The sequence below is a fragment of the Cherax quadricarinatus genome, chromosome 37 (assembly GCF_038502225.1).
Source record: "Cherax quadricarinatus isolate ZL_2023a chromosome 37, ASM3850222v1, whole genome shotgun sequence".
Classification (NCBI taxonomy): Eukaryota; Metazoa; Arthropoda; class Malacostraca; order Decapoda; family Parastacidae; genus Cherax; species Cherax quadricarinatus.
The window spans coordinates 5,543,120-5,563,419 of record NC_091328.1 but is presented as its reverse complement, the minus strand read 5'-3'; the positions used below and the strand labels follow the sequence as shown (position 1 = coordinate 5,563,419).

The following is a 20,300-nucleotide window of genomic DNA, read 5'->3' as shown; positions in this document are numbered from 1 at the left end:
CCATAACTGATCATTTAACATTACTGCTACCCCTTCCTTTGCTCTAACTCTCAGATACTCCAGATTTAATCCCATTTATTTCCCCCCACTGAAACTCTCCTACCCCCTTCAGCTTTGTTTCGCTTAGGGCCAGGACATCCAACTTCTTTTCATTCATAACATCAGCAATCATCTGTTTCTTGTCATCCGCACTACATCCACGCACATTTAAGCATCCCAGTTTTATAAAGTTTTTCTTCTTCTCTTTTTTAGTAAGTGTCTACAGGAGAAGGGGTTACTAGCCCATTGCTCCCGGCATTTTAGTCGCCTCATACGACACGCATGGCTTACGGAGGAAAGATTCTTTTCCACTTCCCCATGGACAATAGAAGAAATAAAGAAGAACAAGAGCTATTTAGAAAAAGGAGAAAAACCTAGATGTATGTATATATATATGCATGTGCATGTCTGTGAAGTGTGACCAAAGTGTAAGTAGGAGTAGCAAGATATCCCTGTTATCTAGCGTGTTTATGAGACAGAAAAAGAAACCAGCAATCCTACCATCATGCAAAACAGTTACAGGTTTGTTTCACAGTCATCTGGCAGGACGGTAGTACTTCCCTGGGTGGTTGCTGTCTACCAACCTACTACCTCAATAATAATACGCTTATTACAGCTGACCAAAAATTACTGAAATTGGATTAAAAAAAAATAAGCTGTTCCATTGAAAGTTACCATAATTTGTTACAGGGCTTTGATCCTATGTGATGCAAAAGAAATCTACAGTCTCACAGATGATGCATCAAGGAATCTATTAATTCACTAACCCAGATTTTGACTGTGGTGGCACTAATCTTTTGCTGCTGCACAACATCCCCTATACTTACATTGACAGTCCTACTGGACCATTGATGCCAGCTTGTCTTGGTTTCAGAGTTGAGCATACTATATTACACTACTTCACTGCCCTAACTTACCTTGCCTTCAGCTTCCTTCTTACCCTCTCTGGTCTCTGATCTGGCATATTACATCTTTAGTATGTGCTACCCTGCAGTGCTGTATGATCCTGTGGGTTTAGCACTTAGTTTTATTACAATCAATAAATTACACTACTGTGTATGTCTACAAAATCTAATAAGGTTCAAAAATATAACTAAAGCAGATTTTAAAATTTAATTGAAAGTTCTATTACTCTAAGTGTTCCCAAACTTCATTCTGTATACAATGTGTTGCAGAAGTAGTCTTAGAGATTAACAAGAAACCTAATGTAGAAAACTAAAATCCTTTCCTAGCACACCCTTTGGAATCAAACTTTATGACCCACATAATGACCTATTTGCTAGTTGAAATGCTATTTAATGCACTTTAAAAAAAAAAAAGAAATATGCAATACATGTTCAACAATATGCAATAAAACCCCTCAAGGAAGACTCCTTGATGCTGGTAAAGAGTACTTGATCTAACAATCTGAATGCTCTCTCCATGGATATAACTTGATTGCTTCTCATTCAATGGACACTATGACCCCTACAGGTTTAGTGCTTCTCCCTAAACATATGCTCCAAGAGATAATACTATAATTTATACAGTGAGTCAGAAGTGTATTTCATCACATGATAAAGCAGTTTAATGTAACTTAAGTGTGTATGTCAAATCCAATTAGTTGACCTATCTTCTTATGGAACTGCTTCAGCTCATTTTTAGTCTCCTCATCCAATTCCTCGTCATCAGCAGCTGGAAATGCTGCTATAAATTCCTGGAAAAGTGTGCAGAGATTAATAAGGTACAGCAAACTGTTGGTTAATACATTAGTTTACATGCCATTTTCAGGAAAGTGTCAATGAATCTAGAAGTGAACTGAAGAATGTATAGAACAAAATAGTTACATTCCATAGACCCCCCCATCCCTTAGGTCTTGAAATTTAAAAAAAAAAAAATAAGATAATGTAACTGTTGGTCAATGTAGTGATGCATTAATTAAAGGCTCCCCATTTTCATTTACCCCTGGCACCCCAAATTTACCTACTACTCCCACAACATTTTTGCCCTTTAGCATTGAAATCCCCAACCACCATTACTCTCACACTTAGTTCAAAACTCCCCACGCATTCACTCAACAGTTCCCAAAATCTCTCTCTCTCTCCTCTACACTTCTCTCTTCTCCAGGTGCATATACGCTTACTATAACCCACTTTTCACATCCAACCTTTATTTTACTCCACATAATCCTTGAATTAATACATTTATAGTCTCTCTTTTCCTGCCATAACTTATCCTTCAACATTATTGCTACTCCTTCTTTAGCTCTAACTCTATTTGAAACCCCTGACCTAATCCCATTTATTCCTCTCCACTGAAACTCTCCCATCCCCTTCAGCTTTGTTTCACTTAAAGCCAGGACATCCAGCTTCTTTTCATTCATAACATCCACACACATTCAGACTTCCCACTTTGACAATTTTCTTCTTCTTATTCTTTTTAGTAATTATTACAGGAAAAAGGGTTACTAGCCCATTGTTCCCGGCATTTTAGTTGATTATGATTATTATTGTAATGATTATTATGATTGATATAATAATAATCACAATTATTCCCTTCCTTGGTTAGAATGTAAATACTAACTTCTAACCCTACCTATCTCTATTTGGCTACATGAGTAGGAAAATCTTACTCCTAAACAGTGAAATGGGATCATCATCCATGTTCTGATGTCATGTTTGTAACACTAGACTACATAGTAAAGTGGATCAAGTGACCCTCCCTCCAATGAAGCCTCAATTAATACTGATTTTTAAAAAAGGGGAAAACTCCAAAGAAAGATTTAAGCAAAGTCCTATGGTTAACACTAAATTTAGAGGGTGTGCCAAAAGAAAATAGGCACAAAAAAAACTAGTTGATAATTAAAGCTATATGCAAAATGGCCTTCAACAAGAATGTCGCATAATAGGTTCTCATGAATAACAAAACTTATGAATTTAGGGGGTGAACTATTAAAAAGTAGTTGAAAATTGGGCTACAAATAAAATTTACCTTCACATCCTCAGGTTTTTGGTTAATGGCAGGTGATATTTGTAATGGTGATCCAGTGAAAGACATTGCAATTTCACCAACTCTGGGTCTTCTCCTGACTGTCCCAGGAGCAAGTGGGTTACGCATGTCAAATTTTGGTGTTACAAACATCGCTGAGAAGCTTTGAGGAAGGCCCTGGTTAGCTGGAGTTGCTGCTACATCCTTGAATTTGTAAACAAATCTTTAATAATATTGTGAAAGCTATGACAAAAGCAGAATTTACTGAAAGCATGAATTAAAAAAAAAAAAAAAATGCAGAAAATATACTGTACCTGGATAATTAAGTAAAATATACAGTGGAACCTCAAATATCGAACTGCTCCCAACTCAACCAATTATGTAAGTGTATTTTTGTAAGTGCTTTTATAAGTGTATTTTTGAGGGTCTGAAATGAACCAATCTAATTTACATTATTCCTGATGGGAATAAATTTGTTTGGTAACAGCACTCGAACAGCCGTCTAGAATGAAGAAAGTTCAATATTTGAAGTTCCACTGTAGCTACATGGACTTCCCAAAGACACAATATTCTATCACATTTCTCACCTTCTTTATCAAAGGGCTGGCACTGGGAGTTTCTTTGGCCCCATGGTGGCTTATTTAGCAGTTGCACTCAATAAACAAGTACAAAAATAATGGATTACGTATTATGAAATGTTTCGGATGAACATCCAGGGTAATGCTCACTTGACAAGAAACAACGCCAGACTGACTCAGAATGCGTGGGATGCTTTGTGTGGGTGCAGGAAGGAGGACTCGTTCAGTATGGTGGACCTATGAAAACCAAGGTGATGAACGAAAACTGGGACAAAATTTTGACGAAAAAATTCGTCGAAAACCAGGGCAAATAAAAACCAAGGTTCCACTGTATATGCTAGTGATTAAAAGAAGAGTATATGGAGAAAAAGAGAGGTTAACAGAGTGGTGAAGCAATGTAAAAAGAGAGCAAATGAGAGAGTGGGCAAGATGTTATCAACAAATTTTGTTGAAAATAAGAAAAAGTTTTGGAGTGAGATTAACAAGTTAAGGAAGCCTAGAGAACAAATGGATTTGTCAGTTAAAAATAGGAAAGGAGTTATTAAATGGAGAGTTAGAGGTATTGGGAAGATGGAGGGAATATTTTGAGGAATTGTTAAATGTTGATGAAGATAGGGAAGCTGTGATTTCGTGTATAGGACAAGGAGGAATAACTTCTTGTAGGAGTGAGGAAGAGCCAGTTGTGAGTGTGGGGGAAGTTCATGAGGCAGTAGGTAAAATGAAAGGGGGTAAGGCAGCTGGGATTGATGGGATAAAGACAGAAATGTTAAAAGCAGGTGGGGATATAGTTTTGGAGTGGTTGGTGCTATTATTTAATAAATGTATGGAAGAGGATAAGGTACCTAGGGATTGGCAGAGAGCATGCATAGTTCCTTTGTATAAAGGCAAAGGGGACAAAAGAGTGTGCAAAAACTATAGGGGGATAAGTCTGTTGAGTATACCTGGTAAAGTGTATGGTAGAGTTATTATTGAAAGAATTACGAGTAAGACGGAGAATAGGATAGCAGATGAACAAGGAGGCTTTAGGAAAGGTAGGGGGTGTGTGGACCAGGTGTTTACAGTGAAACATATAAGTGAACAGTAATTAGATAAGGCTAAAGAGGTCTTTGTGGCATTTATGGATTTGGAAAAGGCGTATGACAGGGTGGATAGGGGGGCAATGTGGCAGATGTTGCAGGTGTATGGTATAGGAGGTAGGTTACTGAAAGCAGTGAAGAGTTTTTACAAGGATAGTGAGGCTCAAGTTAATGTAGGAAAGAGGGAGATTATTTCCCAGTAAAAGCAGGCCTTAGACAAGGATGTGTGATGTCACACTGGTTGTTTAATATATTTAAAGATGGGGTTGTAAGAGAAGTAAATGCGAGGGTCTTGGCAAGAGGCGTGGAGTTAAAAGATAAAGAATCACACAAAGTGGGAGTTGTAACAGTTACTCTTTGCTGATGACACTGTGCTCTTGGACGATTCTGAAGAGAAGTTGCAGAGGTTGGTGGATGAATTTGGTAGGGGATGTAAAAGAAGAAAATTAAAAGTGAATACAAGAAAGAGTAAGGTTATGAGGATAACAAAAAGATTAGGTGATGAAAGATTGGACATCAGATTGGAGGGAGAGAGTATGGAGGAGGTGAGTGTATTCAGATATTTAGGAGTGGACGTGTCAGCGGATGGATCTATGAAAGATGAGGAGGGCAGCGAAGATGGAGATACGGCGATTGACCGAGGAAAACAAGAGGATTCGTAGTAGTCCTCCTGTTTCGAGTCCTCAGGTCAAGAAGGGATCGTGGTCAGTGGCTGGACAGCAGGGGACGACGAAGTTGACGATCAAGAAGACGAATGGAAAGCCAGAAACGATGAAGAAGAAAGAGACTGCTGTGGAAACTCCTGTGGAAACCTCCAACGCATTCTCGGTGCTACCCGACGAATGTGAGTCGACTACTGGGATCGTCACGACGAACGACAACAAGGAAGGTAAGAATATTGTTGTTGTTGGGGATAGCCAGTTAGATACATGGATAGGGCATTCTGCTTGAAGGACAGGAGTAGGAGACAAAGGGTATGCTTTCCTGGGGCTGGGATGGAGGACATTGTTAGCCGGCTTGACAACATCATGAACGGTAATGGGATCAATCCTATTATTTGCCTCAGTGCTGGAGGCAATGATGTAGGCAAGCGTAGAAGTGAGGATTTAGTTAGAAAGTTCAGGACAGCTATAGACATAATTAGGAAGATGGGGGGGCACCCTGTTATATTTGGCATTTTGCCAAGAAGAGGTGTTGGTAATGAATGGTTGTCCAGAGCAATTGGTATTAATTGTTGGCTGGATAAACACTGTAAGGATAATGCAGTACCATTCATTGACAACTGGGACAACTTCTATGGCCGAAATGACATGTATGCCAGGGATGGGGTTCACTTATCCAGGGCAGGTGTGGGTTTTCTTGCTAACTCAGTTGAGGGGGTTGTTAGGACTTTAAACTAGGATTAGTTAGAGGTATGGGTTTAGAAATGATAAATAATGAGTATGGATATATTGACTTATGCTCTGATATTAAGAATCTTAACCCTTTGAGGGTCGACAGGCCCTCTCCGAAACTCGTTCTCAGGGTCGGCCAAATTTAAAAAAAAAAAAATTATTTTCTCTTATGAAAAGATAGAGAATCTTTTCCCGATCATAAAGACACCAAAAGTTTGAAATTTGATAGAAAACTTACGGAATTATGCTCTCGCAAAGTTAGCGGTCTCGGCGATGTTTACGCATCGGCGATTTTGCCCACTTAGAGCCCCATTTTCGGCCAATTTCACTGTACTAGTCGACAAAAAAACATGAATATTTCGCTAGAACTCCATTTTTTCTATCGAATGGGTGCAAGAAACCACCCATTTATAAATTCAACTATCCAGTACAGTGGTCAGAATTTAGCAATTTTGCCAATTTCACACAAATTTCAAAAGATGCCAATTTCCGAATAGGGTCCAGAATAAACAAGAAAGACATTCCTGGCACTAAAATGACATTTCCTCTAGTCATTAGTCACGTCTCAAGGGCCCTCTTATATTCTTTTGCTTTCCACTTTGAATTTTTATTCTCACAAAAAATATAAGATTTACTGTTATGCAGACTACTGCATTAGTGTAAAAAATGGTATAAATATTATTGGTGCACTTGTAAAAGAATATTAGACTCACCAGTTGACGTGTATTGCACGCTCGGCACGATTTGTTTACTTTTGAAGTTTGGTAAAAATCGAACATTTCTGCTACTTTGAGCTCAATTTCAAGGCACCTTTCATTGTAAAACCAGTCAAAATCATCTCAATTTCTGTAATATGTCTTCCATTCTATAAAATGAGACCAAGAAAACTAGAATACAACAATAAATACCATACGAAAATACACTGCAAAGTCGCTGATTTATTAAAAAAAAATGGTCAAAGTTTTTTTTTTCTCATTATGCACTGTGTGCTGCAGGATTTTTTTTAGACTGTGCACACTGACCACATAGACCCATTCTTTCATATGAAGGCCTACCAGCTTTCTCCCACTAGATTTGAGGCCGCTAGAATTTATGAGTACTAGTACGTCAAAAACCCCTACGCGTAAAACGTACTAGTACGACCAAAACCCTCAAAGGGTTAATAGTAACTGTCATGGAGTAACTCTGGGTAATGATAATTTCAGAAATTGTGTTAAAACAAAGATGACTAAAAAAAAATGTGCAGAAGAAAAAACATATGATGGTATTTTATGCTAACAGTCGAAGTGCAAGAAATAAAATTAATGAACTACGTTTGGTAGCATGTTCTGGGAACTTTGATATCATTGCATTAACTGAAACATGGTATGATTTAAAGAGTCGGGATATGACTGCTGAGTGTAATATTCAGGGATTTAAGTTGTTCAATGTGGATAGATCTAATGGGAAGGGGGGAGGAGTTGCATTGTATGTTCGAGAAAATATTAATTGTTGCATAAAAAGAGGTATAAAAATAGATGGAGCAGTAACAGAGTCTGTTTGGGTAGAGTTCGTGGAGGGTCAAGAAAAACTAATTCTAGGTGTAATATACCGACCTCCAAGCTTGGATCACGATAGAGGGAGACTTCTTTGGGACGAAATTGTTAGGGCTTCTGGACACAGTAACAGTCATAGTAGGGGACTTCAACTTTAGTCAAATTGACTGGAATTCTTTGACAGGTAATCTAGAGTCCAGTGACTTTATGGAAGCAGTTCAGGACTGTTTTCTGAAACAGAGCGTAACTGAGCCTACCAGGGGTAATAATTTGCTAGACCTAGTCTTGTCAAATAAGGAAACACTCGTGAATAATCTGGAGATCACTGAAGAGCTTGGAGCAAGTGATCACAAATCCATCACTTTTAGCATTAATTGGGAATGCAAGAATAATGATAATACAGTAAAAATCCCTGATTTTCGTTCTGCTGATTATTATGGACTTAGGGAACATCTGTCTAATCTTGATTGGGGTTATCTAGCTAATGATTTTATTGACGATAATCATACTTATGAATATGAAGGGATCTGCTTTTATGATTGTTTTCTTAATAATGTACACAGTGCCCAGAGTATATACATTCCCCAGAGAGAAATTAGGTCTAATAATAACGATCCCAAATGGGTTAACAGGAGGCTAAAGCATCTATTAGGGGAGAAAAGGGGAATTTATAGGCACATCAGAAGAGAAGAGGTTAACCTTACTGACCAATATGTTCAGCTTAAAAGAGAAGTAAAAAAGGCAATTAGAAAGGCTAAACGTGACTATGAAATTAGAGTTGCTAATGAATCAAAGACTAATCCAAAGGGGTTCTATCAAGTGTATAGGACGAAGGTGAAGGAAAAAGTAGGACCTCTGAAAACTGGGAATGGACAGCTGACGGATAATGAACTGGAAATGTGTTCCTTATTTAATGACTATTTTTTGTCAGTTTTTACACAGGAAGATGTAAATGAGATTCCAGTAATTAACAATTATTTAGTTCCTGATGAATTTAAGTTAACTAATATTACTGTCACGAGGGACATGGTTATTAAACAGATAGACAAACTGAAACAAAATAAGTCCCCGGGACCCAATGAGTTGTTTTCAAGGGTACTTAAGGAATGAAAGATGGAGCTTAGTCAGCCATTAACGTGTGTATTCAATGCTTCCATCCTTACCAGTGTTGTGCCAGAGTTGTGGAAGATGGCTAATGTGGTTCCTACATTCAAATCAGGGGATAAGTCCACTCCTTCAAATTACCGTCCAATAAGCCTGACATCTATAGTGGGCAAGTTATTAGAATCAATTAATGTCAGCTATATCAGAAGTCACCTTGAAGAGCATAACTTGATAAATGAATCTCAGCATGGATTCACGAGAGGTCGTTCCTGCCTGACAAACTTGCTGACGTTCTTCAATAGAACATTTGAGGCAGTTGACAGTGATAAGGAATATGATATTGTTTATTTGGATTTTAGTAAAGCCTTCGACAGAGTACCTCACAAGAGACTCTTAAGAAAAGTGGCAGCTCATGGTATAGGAGGTAAAGTTCTAGCATGGATTGAGGCATGGCTTACCAATAGAAAACAGAGAGTTACCATTAATGGAGTGAAATCTGAATGGGGATCAGTCACTAGTGGCATTCCACAAGGATCAGTTTTAGGCCCTCTCCTGTTCATAATTTACATTAATGACCTTGATGAAGGGATTACTAGTGACATGAGTAAGTTTGCTGATGATACAAAAATAGGCTGTATAATTCACTCTGAGGAGGATATCAATGAACTCCAGGACGATTTGAACAAATTAATGTCTTGGTCTGAAAAATGGCAGATGAAGTTTAATGTGGATAAGTGTAAGGTACTTGCCCTTGGTAATGAAAATAACCCTCGAAGCTATAATCTAGGTGAAGTAGAGCTTGGTCATACAGAATGTGAAAAAGACTTGGGAGTCATGGTAAGCAGAAATCTAAAGCCAAGACAGCAGTGCCTTAGTGTGCGCAACAAGGCCAACAGATTACTTGGATTTATCTCAAGAAGTATAAGTAACAGAAGTCCAAAAGTTATTTTACAGCTCTATACATCACTAGTGAGGCCTCATTTAGATTATGCTGCTCAGTTTTGGTCCCCTTACTACAGGATGGACATAGACTCATTAGAGAACATACAGAGAAGAATGACTAAAATGATTTACTGTGTAAGGAACCTCCCGTATGAAGATAGACTTAAAGCCTTAAATCTCCACTCTCTGGAGAGGCGTAGAATGAGGGGAGATATCATTGAAGTGTATAAGTGGATGACGGGCATAAACAAAGGAGACATTAATAAAGTACTGAGGGTGTCGAACCAGGTAAGAACCAGGAATAATGGATTTAAGTTGGATAAATTTAGATTTAGAAAGGACATAGGTAAGTACTGGTTTTCTAACAGAGTTGTAGATGCATGGAACAGTCTTCCCAGTGGGGTGATAGAGGCTAGGACCTTGGGTAGCTTTAAGAAGAGACTGGACAAAAATATGAGTGGGAGGGGCTGGGTTTGATTGGTGTCATGGGGTACGGGAGTTATTTCTTGGGTAGCTTTAGGTAGATGTCGTTTTGATAAGGACCTGCCTCGTATGGGCCAGTAGGCCTTCTGCAGTGTTCCTACATTATGTTCTTATGTTCTGAAAAAGGGTGAGCGGTGCACTTAGGAGTCTGTGAAGACAAAGAACTTTGCCCTTGGAGGCAAAGAGGGGAATGTATGAGAGTACAGTTTTACCAACGCTCTTATATGGGTGTAAAGCATGGGTGAATGTTGCAGCGAGGAGAAGGCTGGAGGCAGTGGAGATGTCATGTCTGAGGGCAATGCGTGGTGTGAATATAATGCAGAGAATTCGTAGTTTGGAAGTTAGGAGGAGGTGCGGGACTGCCAAAACTGTTGTCCAGAGGGCTGAGGAAGGGTTGTTGAGGTGGTTCGGACATGTAGAGAGAATGGAGCGAAACAGAATGACTTCGGACATGTAGAGAGAATGGAGCGAAACAGTGACTTCAAGAGTGTATCAGTCTGTAGTGGAAGGAAGGCGGGGTAGGGGTCGGCCTAGGAGAGGTTGGAGGGAGGGGGTAAAGGAGGTTTTGTGTGCGAGGGGCTTGAACTTCCAGCGGGCATGCGTGAGCGTGTTTGATAGGAGTGAATGGAGACAAATGGTTTTCAATACTTGACTTGCTGTTGGAGTGTGAGCAAAGTAACATTTATGAAGGGATTCAGGGAAACCGGCAGGCCGGACTTGAGTCCTGGAGATGGGAAGTACAGTGTCTGCACTCTGAAGGAGGGGTGTTAATGTTGCAGTTTAAAAACTGTAGTGTAAAGCACCCTTCTGGCAAGACAGTGATGGAGTGAAGGATGGTGAAAGGTTTTCTTTTTCGGGCCACCCTGCCTTCGTGGGAATCAGCCAGTGTGGTAATAATAAAAAAAAATAAAAGAAAAAAATGAACAGCTTGCAAATCCCCTACATCAGGGGTCTCCAAATTGCAGCTCGCAGCAATGTCAAATATTTATAAACAATAAAACTAATAAATCCTCATTTTCAGTTACTTATTCATTTAAATTTTATTCACTCATTTATATTCTTTTTTTTTTTCTTTTTTTTTTTCAACAAGTCGGCCGTCTCCCACCGAGGCAGGGTGACCCAAAAAGAAAGAAAATCCCCAAAAAAGAAAAATACTTTCATCATCATTCACCACATTTGCACATTATCACTGTTTTTGCAGAGGTGCTCAGAATACACAGTTTAGAAGCATACACATATAAAGATACACAACATATCCCTCCAAACTGCCAATATCCCAAACCCCTCCTTTAAAGTGCAGGCATTGTACTTCCCATTTCCAGGACTCGAGTCCGACTATATGAAAATACTGTAACCGGTTTCCCTGAATCCCTTCACTAAATATTACCCTGCTCACACTCCAACAGATCGTCAGGTCCCAAGTACCATTCATCTCCATTCACTCCTATCTAACACGCTCACGCACGCTTGCTGGAAGTCCAAGCCCCTTGCCCACAAAACCTCCTTTACCTGCTCTCTCCAACCCTTTCGAGGACGACCCCTACCCCGCCTTCCTTCCCCTATAGATTTATATGCTTTCCATGTCATTCTACTTTGATCCATTCTCTCTAAATGACCAAACCACCTCAACAACCCCTCTTCTGCCCTCTGACTAATGCTTTTATTAACTCCACACCTTTTCCTAATTTCCACACTCCGAATTTTCTGCATAATATTTACACCACACATTGCCCTTAAACAGGACATCTCCACTGCCTCCAACTGTCTCCTTGCTGCTGCATTTACCACTCAAGCTTCACACACATATAAGAGTGTTGGTACTACTATACTTTCATACATTCCCTTCTTTGCCTCCATAGATAACGTTTTTTGACTCCACATATACCTCAACGCACCACTCACCTTTTTTCCCTCATCAATTCTATGATTAACCTCATCCTTCATAAATCCATCTGCCGAAACGTCAACTCCCAAGTATCTGAAAACATTCACTTCTTCCATACTCCTCCTCCCCAATTTGATATCCAATTTTTCTTTATCTAAATCATTTGATACCCTCATCACCTTACTCTTTTCTATGTTCACTTTCAACTTTCTACCTTTACACACATTCCCAAACTCATCCACTAACCTTTGCAATTTTTCTTTAGAATCTCCCATAAGCACAGTATCATCAGCAAAAAGTAACTGTGTCAATTCCCATTTTGAATTTGATTCCCCAAAATTTAATCCCACCCCTCTCCCGAACTACCCTAGCATTTACTTCCTTTACAACCCCATCTATAAATATATTAAACAACCATGGTGACATTACACATCCCTGTCTAAGACCTACTTTTACCGGGAAGTAGTCTCCCTCTCTTCTACACACCCTAACCTGAGCCTCACTATCCTCATAAAAAATTCTTTACAGCATTTAATAACTTACCACCTATTCCATATACTTGCAACATCTGCGACATTGCTCCTCTATCCACTCTATCATATGCCTTTTCTAAATCCATAAATGAAATAAAAACTTCCCTACCTTTATCTAAATACTGTTCATATATATGCTTCAATGTAAACACTTGATCTACACATCCCCTACCCACTCTGAAACCTCCTTGGTCATCCGCAATCCTACATTCTGTCTTACCTCTAATTCTTTCAATTATAACCCTACCGTACACTTTTCCTGGTATACTCAGTAAACTTATTCCTCTATAATTTTTACAGTCTCTTTTATCCCCTTTCCCTTTATATAAAGGGACTATACATGCTCTCCGCCAATCCCTAGGTACCTTCCCCTCTTTCATACATTTATTAAACAAAAGTACCAACCACTCCAACACTATATCCCCCCTGCTTTTAACATTTCTGTCATGATCCCATCAGTTCCAGCTGCTTTACCCCCTTTCATTCTACGTAATGCCTCACGTACCTCCCCCACACTTACATTCTGCTCTTCTTCACTCCTAAAAGATGGTATACCTCCCTGACCAGTGCATGAAATTACTGCCTCTCTTTCTTCCTTAACATTTAAAAGTTCCTCAAAATATTCTCGCCATCTACCTAATACCTCCATCTCCCCATCTACTAACTCCCCTACTCTGTTTTTAACTGACAAATCCATACTTTCCCTAGGCTTTCTTAACTTGTTTAACTCACTCCAAAATTTTTTCTTATTTTCATTAAAATTTCTTGACAGTGCCTCTCCCACTCTATCATCTGCTCTCCTTTTGCACTCTCTCACCACTCTCTTTACCTTTCTTTTACTCTCCATATACTCTGCTCTTCTTATAACACTTCTGCTTTGTAAAAACCTCTCATAAGCTACCTTTTTCTCTTTTATCACACCCTTTACTTCATCATTCCACCAATCACTCCTCTTTCCTCCTGCCCCCACCCTCCTATAACCACAAACTTCTGCTCCACATTCTAATACTGCATTTTTAAAACTATTCCAACCCTCTTCAACCCCCCCACTACTCATCTTTGCACTAGCCCACCTTTCTGCCAATAGTCGCTTATATCTCACCCTCAAAAAAATATATCTGGCCCTCAAAAAAATGTGTAAAATATGTGATGTGGCACCCGTAATGAAAAGTTTGAAGACAGTTGCTCTACATGTTTGCAGTAGACAAATATGATGAGTAAACTGACACAAACAACTTGAAAATGACTTCCTGAGTACTGAAGATAACCTAGATCTGGAAAGATAATTTGAGAAAAATGGAGACATAAGGCAAGAAAAACAGTTGAAGGGCAATTAAAAAAACTTATGAACCAGTAATATGAGTAAGGATTGAGTACAGTAGGCAAACCTTATACTTAAAAATGAACGCACAAACAAATAGAGAAGAATGAATTAGAAACATGGATAAATGCATACAGTTCAAATGAGAGGCTATAGGTAGGGAAATACAGTATGTGAAACAAAGCAAAGTAATAAAGACTAAGATATACCAGAAAATGTTAACTCAGAGAAGGAAGACACTCATACTATCATAGATGAGAGCTATGTAAATGCAGCTAAACGAAATGGACAACTGAGGAATAAAAGAGATAAGACATATAAAGAAAAGAACTCTCTCACCTAATGCACAGATGCAAAGGACAAGAAAAAAATTGTATTTACAGAAGAGGAAATCACATCAAGAATAGACAGAGGAAAGGGAAATTAATGAGATCACAAACAGCCAAATGATTTCCATAATAAAGAACACAAGATACAACTGAATTGGAAACCACATGTGTAAAGTGAGAAAGATATTATGGTTAAGTTTCATTTAGACCATGCATAAGAAATAAGTGATAAAATGCTACAGACACGAAGATAATTGGAAAGCTACAGTGATATATCAATTAGAAAATATCCACTATAAAAGTAAAGGGTAATAATAAAAATGAGAAGACTGCCAAAAGGCTAAATAATATAAGAACTGAACCTTGCAAATGTACATTACACAAAGAAACAGAGGACCATAAACAGAAAACCCATCCACAACAAATTAGAAAAATAAAGGAACTGAAAAAATATTCTACGTAAAAAATAGAGGCAGAATACCGTGATTGGAACAATACACAGATAAAGCGCATTTAGAAGACTGAAACTTATGATGCTGTTTCGGTCTGACCTGGACCATAAACTAGTCTGTGTAACTAGGTAATAGTCCAAGTCAGACTGAAACGTCGTCATAAGTTTCAGTCCCTTAAGTGCGGGTTACCTGTGTATATTCTACACAAGTTAGATTTTTAGGATAACTTCAGTTTTGTAGATAAGAGTAGGAAAGGATTCAGAAAACTTAGCAAAAATTGGTACATAAAATACTACAAGCAACAGAAATTAAAATCCAAAACACAAATACAATAGAACCCTCGTGTCCACTGGTTCGGTATCTGCGGTTTCAGTTATCCACGGTTTACTGTGGCCCAAAAATACCTCTTAATTTTGCATAATAATGGCCCCAGAGTGCAGAAGTAGAGAAGTTGGCAGTTCTTCAAAGCCAAAGAGAAGCTGTGAAGGGCTTCCCATAAGTGAAAGCATGATAATTCTCCACTTATTGTATATAATTTATCAACTTCATAAAAGGTATGTATAGGACTTGAATACTATAGGGTTTGCTACTATCCATGGCATGTCCTTGGAATTTATCCCCCACAGATATGAGGGTCCAACTGTATTGAAATTTTAGTCTCAATTTTTGAGAGGAAAAAAGATAAATTTAGAATTGTATATGCATACAATACTTCATTTATCAACATATGGGACCTGACGATCTGTTGGAGTGTGAGCAGGGTAATATTTAGTGAGGCGGTTCAGAGAAACCGGTTATTTTCACATAGTTGGACTTGAGTCCTGGAAATGGGAAGTACAATGCCTGCACTTTAAAGGAGGGGTTTGGGATATTGGCAGTTTGGAGGGATATGTTGTGTATCTTTATACGTATATGCTTCTAAACTGTTGTATTCTGAGAACCTCTGCAAAAACAATGATCATGTGTGAGTGTGGTGAAAGTGTTGAATGATGAAGAAAGTATTTTCTTTTTGGGGATTTTCTTTCTTTTTTGGGGTCACCCTGCCTCGGTGAGAGACGGCCGACTTGTTGAAAAAAAAAAAAAACGGGAAAGAACAAATGAACAAGACCAGTGAAGAACTGCACGATACGGTAATGAAAAGCAATTGTAAAAACTACTGAAGTCACTATAAGAGTAGCTGATATTTTGTTTGTCAGGAGAAATACAAGCATTTCTCTTGACCAACTCAGTGGAGCAATTGGTCATTTCACTGAGCCCTTTCCCTGTAAAAATTTGAAGATCACAGAAGCTGTGAAGGTAGGTTTTCCACCCTCAAACAATGGCTCACCACACAGCAGCATCTAAGGATTCTTTGAGAAAAGGATTCAAACTACAGTATAGAAAAAGGAAATAGGCAGGATAGCCTATGAGGTTGAAACGGTAAATATACATTCATGCAAATTTTTCAGTGTAATAACTAGTTTCTTTATGAATCAGCACATTAAAAGGAACAAGAATGAGAAGGCAACTTAGTGTCAATACTAACCATAATTACCACTGTATTCACTATGAAATAAGGGAAAAAAAAATTCAACAAACCATCTAATCTCACTTGGAAAGAGTAAGGATGTTCCAATGGAAGTAACACATGTTCCTTAGTATTACACAGTGAATGAACACAAACACCCAAATTACTATACATATATAGTAGATTCTAGGTAGTAGGTTGGTAGACAGCAACCACCCAGGGAGGTACTACTGTCCCGCCAAGTGAGTGTAAAATGAAAGCCTGTAACTGTTTTACATGATGGTAGGATTGCTGGTGTCTCTTGTCTGTCTCATAAACATGCAAGATTTCAGGTACGTCTTGCTACTTCTACTTACACTTAGGTCACACTACACATAAATGTACAAGCATATATATACACACCCTTCTGGGTGTTCTTCTATTTTCTTTCTAGTTCTTGTCTATTTCCTCTTATCTCGATGGGGAAGTGGAACAGAATTCTTCCTCCGTAAGTCATGCATGAGTGTTGTAAGAGGCGACTAAAATGCCAGGAGCAAGGGGCTAGTAACCCCTTCTCCTGTATAAATTACTAAATTTAAAAAAAGAAACTTTCATTTTTCTTTTTGGGTCACCCTGCCTTGGTGGGATATGGCCAGTTTGTTGAAAGAAGAATATAGTAGATTGTAGGTAGTAGGCTGGTAGACAGCAACCACTCAGGGAGGTACTACTGTCCTGCCAAGTGAGTGTAAAATGAAAGCCTGTAATTGTTTTACATGATGGTAGGATTGCTGGTGTCTTTTTATTCTGTCTCATACACATGCAAGATTTCAGGTACATCTTGCTACTTCTACTTACACTTAGGTCACACTACACATACGTGTACAATCATATACAGACACACCCCTCTGGGTTTTCTTCTATTTTCTTTCTAGTTCTTGTTCTTGTTTATTTCCTCTTACCTCCATGAGGAAGTGGAACAGAATTCTTCCTCCGTAAGCCATGCATGAGTGTTGTAAGAGGCGACTAAAATGCCAGGAGCAAGGGGCTAGTAACCCCTTCTCCTGTATATATTACTAAATGTAAAAGGAGAAACTTTCGTCTTTCCTTTTGGGCCACCCCGCCTCAGTGGGATACGGCCGGTGTGTTGCAAGAAAGATATAGTAGATTATAAGAAAGGAAAAGATGATCTAAGGCAGCATTTCAGATAAACCATTTGGAATACACAGTAATGCAAACCCCACATTCACCAAACAGTAATATAAAAAAAAATCCTCAAAATATAAATCATAATCCAAACCCATTTTCTCCACTGTTTCACTTTGCAGGATGGGCACCACCCATGATGGACCCAAGATGGTTCCAATGGTTTCTCCATAGCACACGAGAAGCCAACCCACTGGTTCATAAGATACTGAGAAAGGGTGAAATCAATGTGATGGTCTGAGAGAAATGATGCAGTCAAATCTTTCATAATTTATCCTGTGCAGGAGACCTTCATTCAGGAGTAAGGATGAAATGAACACAGGTTTTACAACAAAAAATCTAACTGGAAAAACAAATGAATAATGTATACAAGTATGTTTCAACTATTGTAAATAAACTCACCAATTTCTTCGTGCGAAGAACCCTGGAAGTGGTGGGTGGTGGCACTAGCAAGTTGTCAGATTGGCTTACACCCAGAACAGCTTTCTGTCGATTCATTCTTACACCTTCAAAGAGGTTAATATACACTGTAGCATCTGGTATTTTTAATTTTGAAATAAAACAGTTCATTATTTTGAATTTGAGTCCTATTTTAAGGCACAATTTGACCAAATTCTTAGCTATTTTGCCAGTATGCCTTCTGTTCTACTGAGTGAGCACATGAAACCCTCCATTCAACTATCAGAACCCTATAAAGTGCACAAAATTAGGTAGAGTGGCCAATTTTACACAAATTTAAAGAATCCAGTTTAAAAGCAAAGTCCAAAATAAACACTCTAGGCATTCCAGCCACTAAATATATGTCTCAAGGCTTCTCCTATATTACATTTGCCCTCCATTTTGAATTCATCACAAACAAAGGTTTATCCTATTTCTCCAATAATAAAATATAACCAAGAATGATTGGTCATGGTTGAGGGCATCCCAATAATTGAAGCAGACCTAGTAGGGCTCCCAATAATTGAAGACCTGCAAGTTGGCCAAAAAGGGGAAGGACTTCCCCATTCTTAGGAAAATTGTCAAAAATCAAGCATTTCCACTACTTTCAGCCCAATTTCAAGCTACTGTGCTTCTGGTCCTCAACCCAACCAAAATCATCTCTATTTCAGTAGTATTCTTTGACTGTCAGTTAATCACAAGAAACAGCCAATAAAATCATCCTAGAAAACACCTCGAAGTCGCTATTTTAAACCAAAGACAAGGTCAAAGGCTTGCTTTTCTCCCATCATGTAATGGGGGCAAGATTTTTTTTTTGTACCATGCACACTCACCACAGACCCATTCTCTTATGTCTAGGACAAAATATAATGTTCAAAGCATATTTGAGGGCACTGGCATCAATACTACAGATCTACGTAAAGACAGTGAAATGATTGAATAGTTTATTACAAACAATAATATATACTTTAATAAGTGTAAAAACGGTGCTAGAAAATTAAAAAAATGGTAATGAAAACTCACAAAACCTTGTAGTGGAAAGAGATAAGAAAAGAAAGAGAGATAGAAGAATTTCCAGAAAACATCAAAATAAGAGGAACAAATTGCCATAATTACAGTAATACAATTATGAAATTTCCATGAATGAATGGAACAGCTTTCATTAAATGATGGTAATGATGGTTATTCTCTACAAGTGCATACAAAATCTGTGTGCACCTGTGAAGAATAAGAAGGCCCTGGATGCCAGAAAAGTGGACATGTAGTAATAGTAACAATAGTAACTTTAGGAAGGTAATAAACAGTACAGGTATTACAAGGGATATACCATTCTGTGAACACTGCACAAGATGTATTTTGGTTATATTTATGAGGATAAGTGTGTGAACAGTAACGGATATGGTGCAAGTTTTAGAATAGAGATCAAGAATGATAATTACCATAGGATCTAAACTGTACAAGGTGAAGTTTATACTCTATTAGTCCATTATATAAATAAAGTAAGAGACTAGCATTCAGTAGGCAATCAGTAAGATGCAAGAAGACAGTGGAGAAATACACAGAGGTAACACCTATATCAGCACAAGGGTAACAGACCAGTGTAGAAGTGTGGTTACACAGGTCTTTCTGGCGGCTTCCACTATTTTTAGGAATACTTACTCAGATGGGAGGTCCTAGGAAAAATAAGGTTTCAGGAATGCAGTGGCAAAACAAGTGCCAAACCAGATAAGAAAATCTTTGATTTCAGTATGTCCTTGAATTAACATAACTGTTAATGTTTGCTGCAAATATCTCTCAGTAACAAAAACACTTACTTCTAGTTCCAGCTGCAGGAGTAAGAAAGGCATCCCCAGTACAACCCAGCACTTTCGGTTTGCGGCCTCGCTTCTTAGCAGCAGACTGAAGTACATTATCAGCAGAGCTGATCACATCAGCAATACTGTTCCTTACTGATGAACTATTTTCTCCATTATTCTACGGAAAAAAAGCTAACAGATTGAGCTTGTAAGATATTTAATAGCTAGGAAGGATGTTTTTATACGGTCAAGAATCATGTCTTTTAATACAGGCATGAAATTTCAAGCCATTCAAATTGAATGATTTGGATGTTGTAAGGGAAAAGATTTTTAAATACCATGTACAAATTTATACAGTACACATATCCAATTTCCACAGTCCATAATAAGGTATATTCATGAAAGAAAAAAAAAATACTAAGAATGTGGCCCAGCAAAACAAAAAAAAAAATGGGATCAAGAAGACAATTGCAGTTAATAACAGAAAAAGATGATAATAAGAAAATCAGTATGATAATGAAATGCACAAGGTTTTAACATAAAACAATAAAGAAACTTATGCCTTAATAGCAGAGTATTTTGAGGTTAACAAGCCAACTGTTTATTACTGTACTTTAAGGAGAAGTAGATTAGAAAACGTGTGGCAGCCCATGGTCAAAGCTGTGGTAAGGTGATCACAGGTATTCATAACAGTACTGTGCTTATGAAAACTCGCCTCATTCTTGAACAGAATGAGCAC

The 20,300-nt window shown here is 38.2% G+C and overlaps 1 protein-coding gene across 2 annotated transcripts in view; it reads right to left on the bottom strand.

Moving 5' to 3' along the window:
* Positions 1-1,355: 1,355 nt before the first annotated feature.
* LOC128705408 (borealin-like) overlaps positions 1,356-20,300 on the bottom strand; it is a 37,318-nt gene continuing 18,373 nt past the window's right edge. For both annotated transcript variants that reach the window (XM_070091813.1, XM_070091812.1), the window contains exons 4-7: positions 19,580-19,739; positions 17,730-17,833; positions 3,010-3,210; positions 1,356-1,735 (exon numbers count right to left, since the gene is read on the bottom strand). In XM_070091813.1, coding sequence (XP_069947914.1) covers positions 1,616-1,735; positions 3,010-3,210; positions 17,730-17,833; positions 19,580-19,739 — 585 coding nt within the window. In that variant the 3' untranslated portion in view covers positions 1,356-1,615. The remainder of the gene's footprint in view (positions 1,736-3,009; positions 3,211-17,729; positions 17,834-19,579; positions 19,740-20,300) is intronic.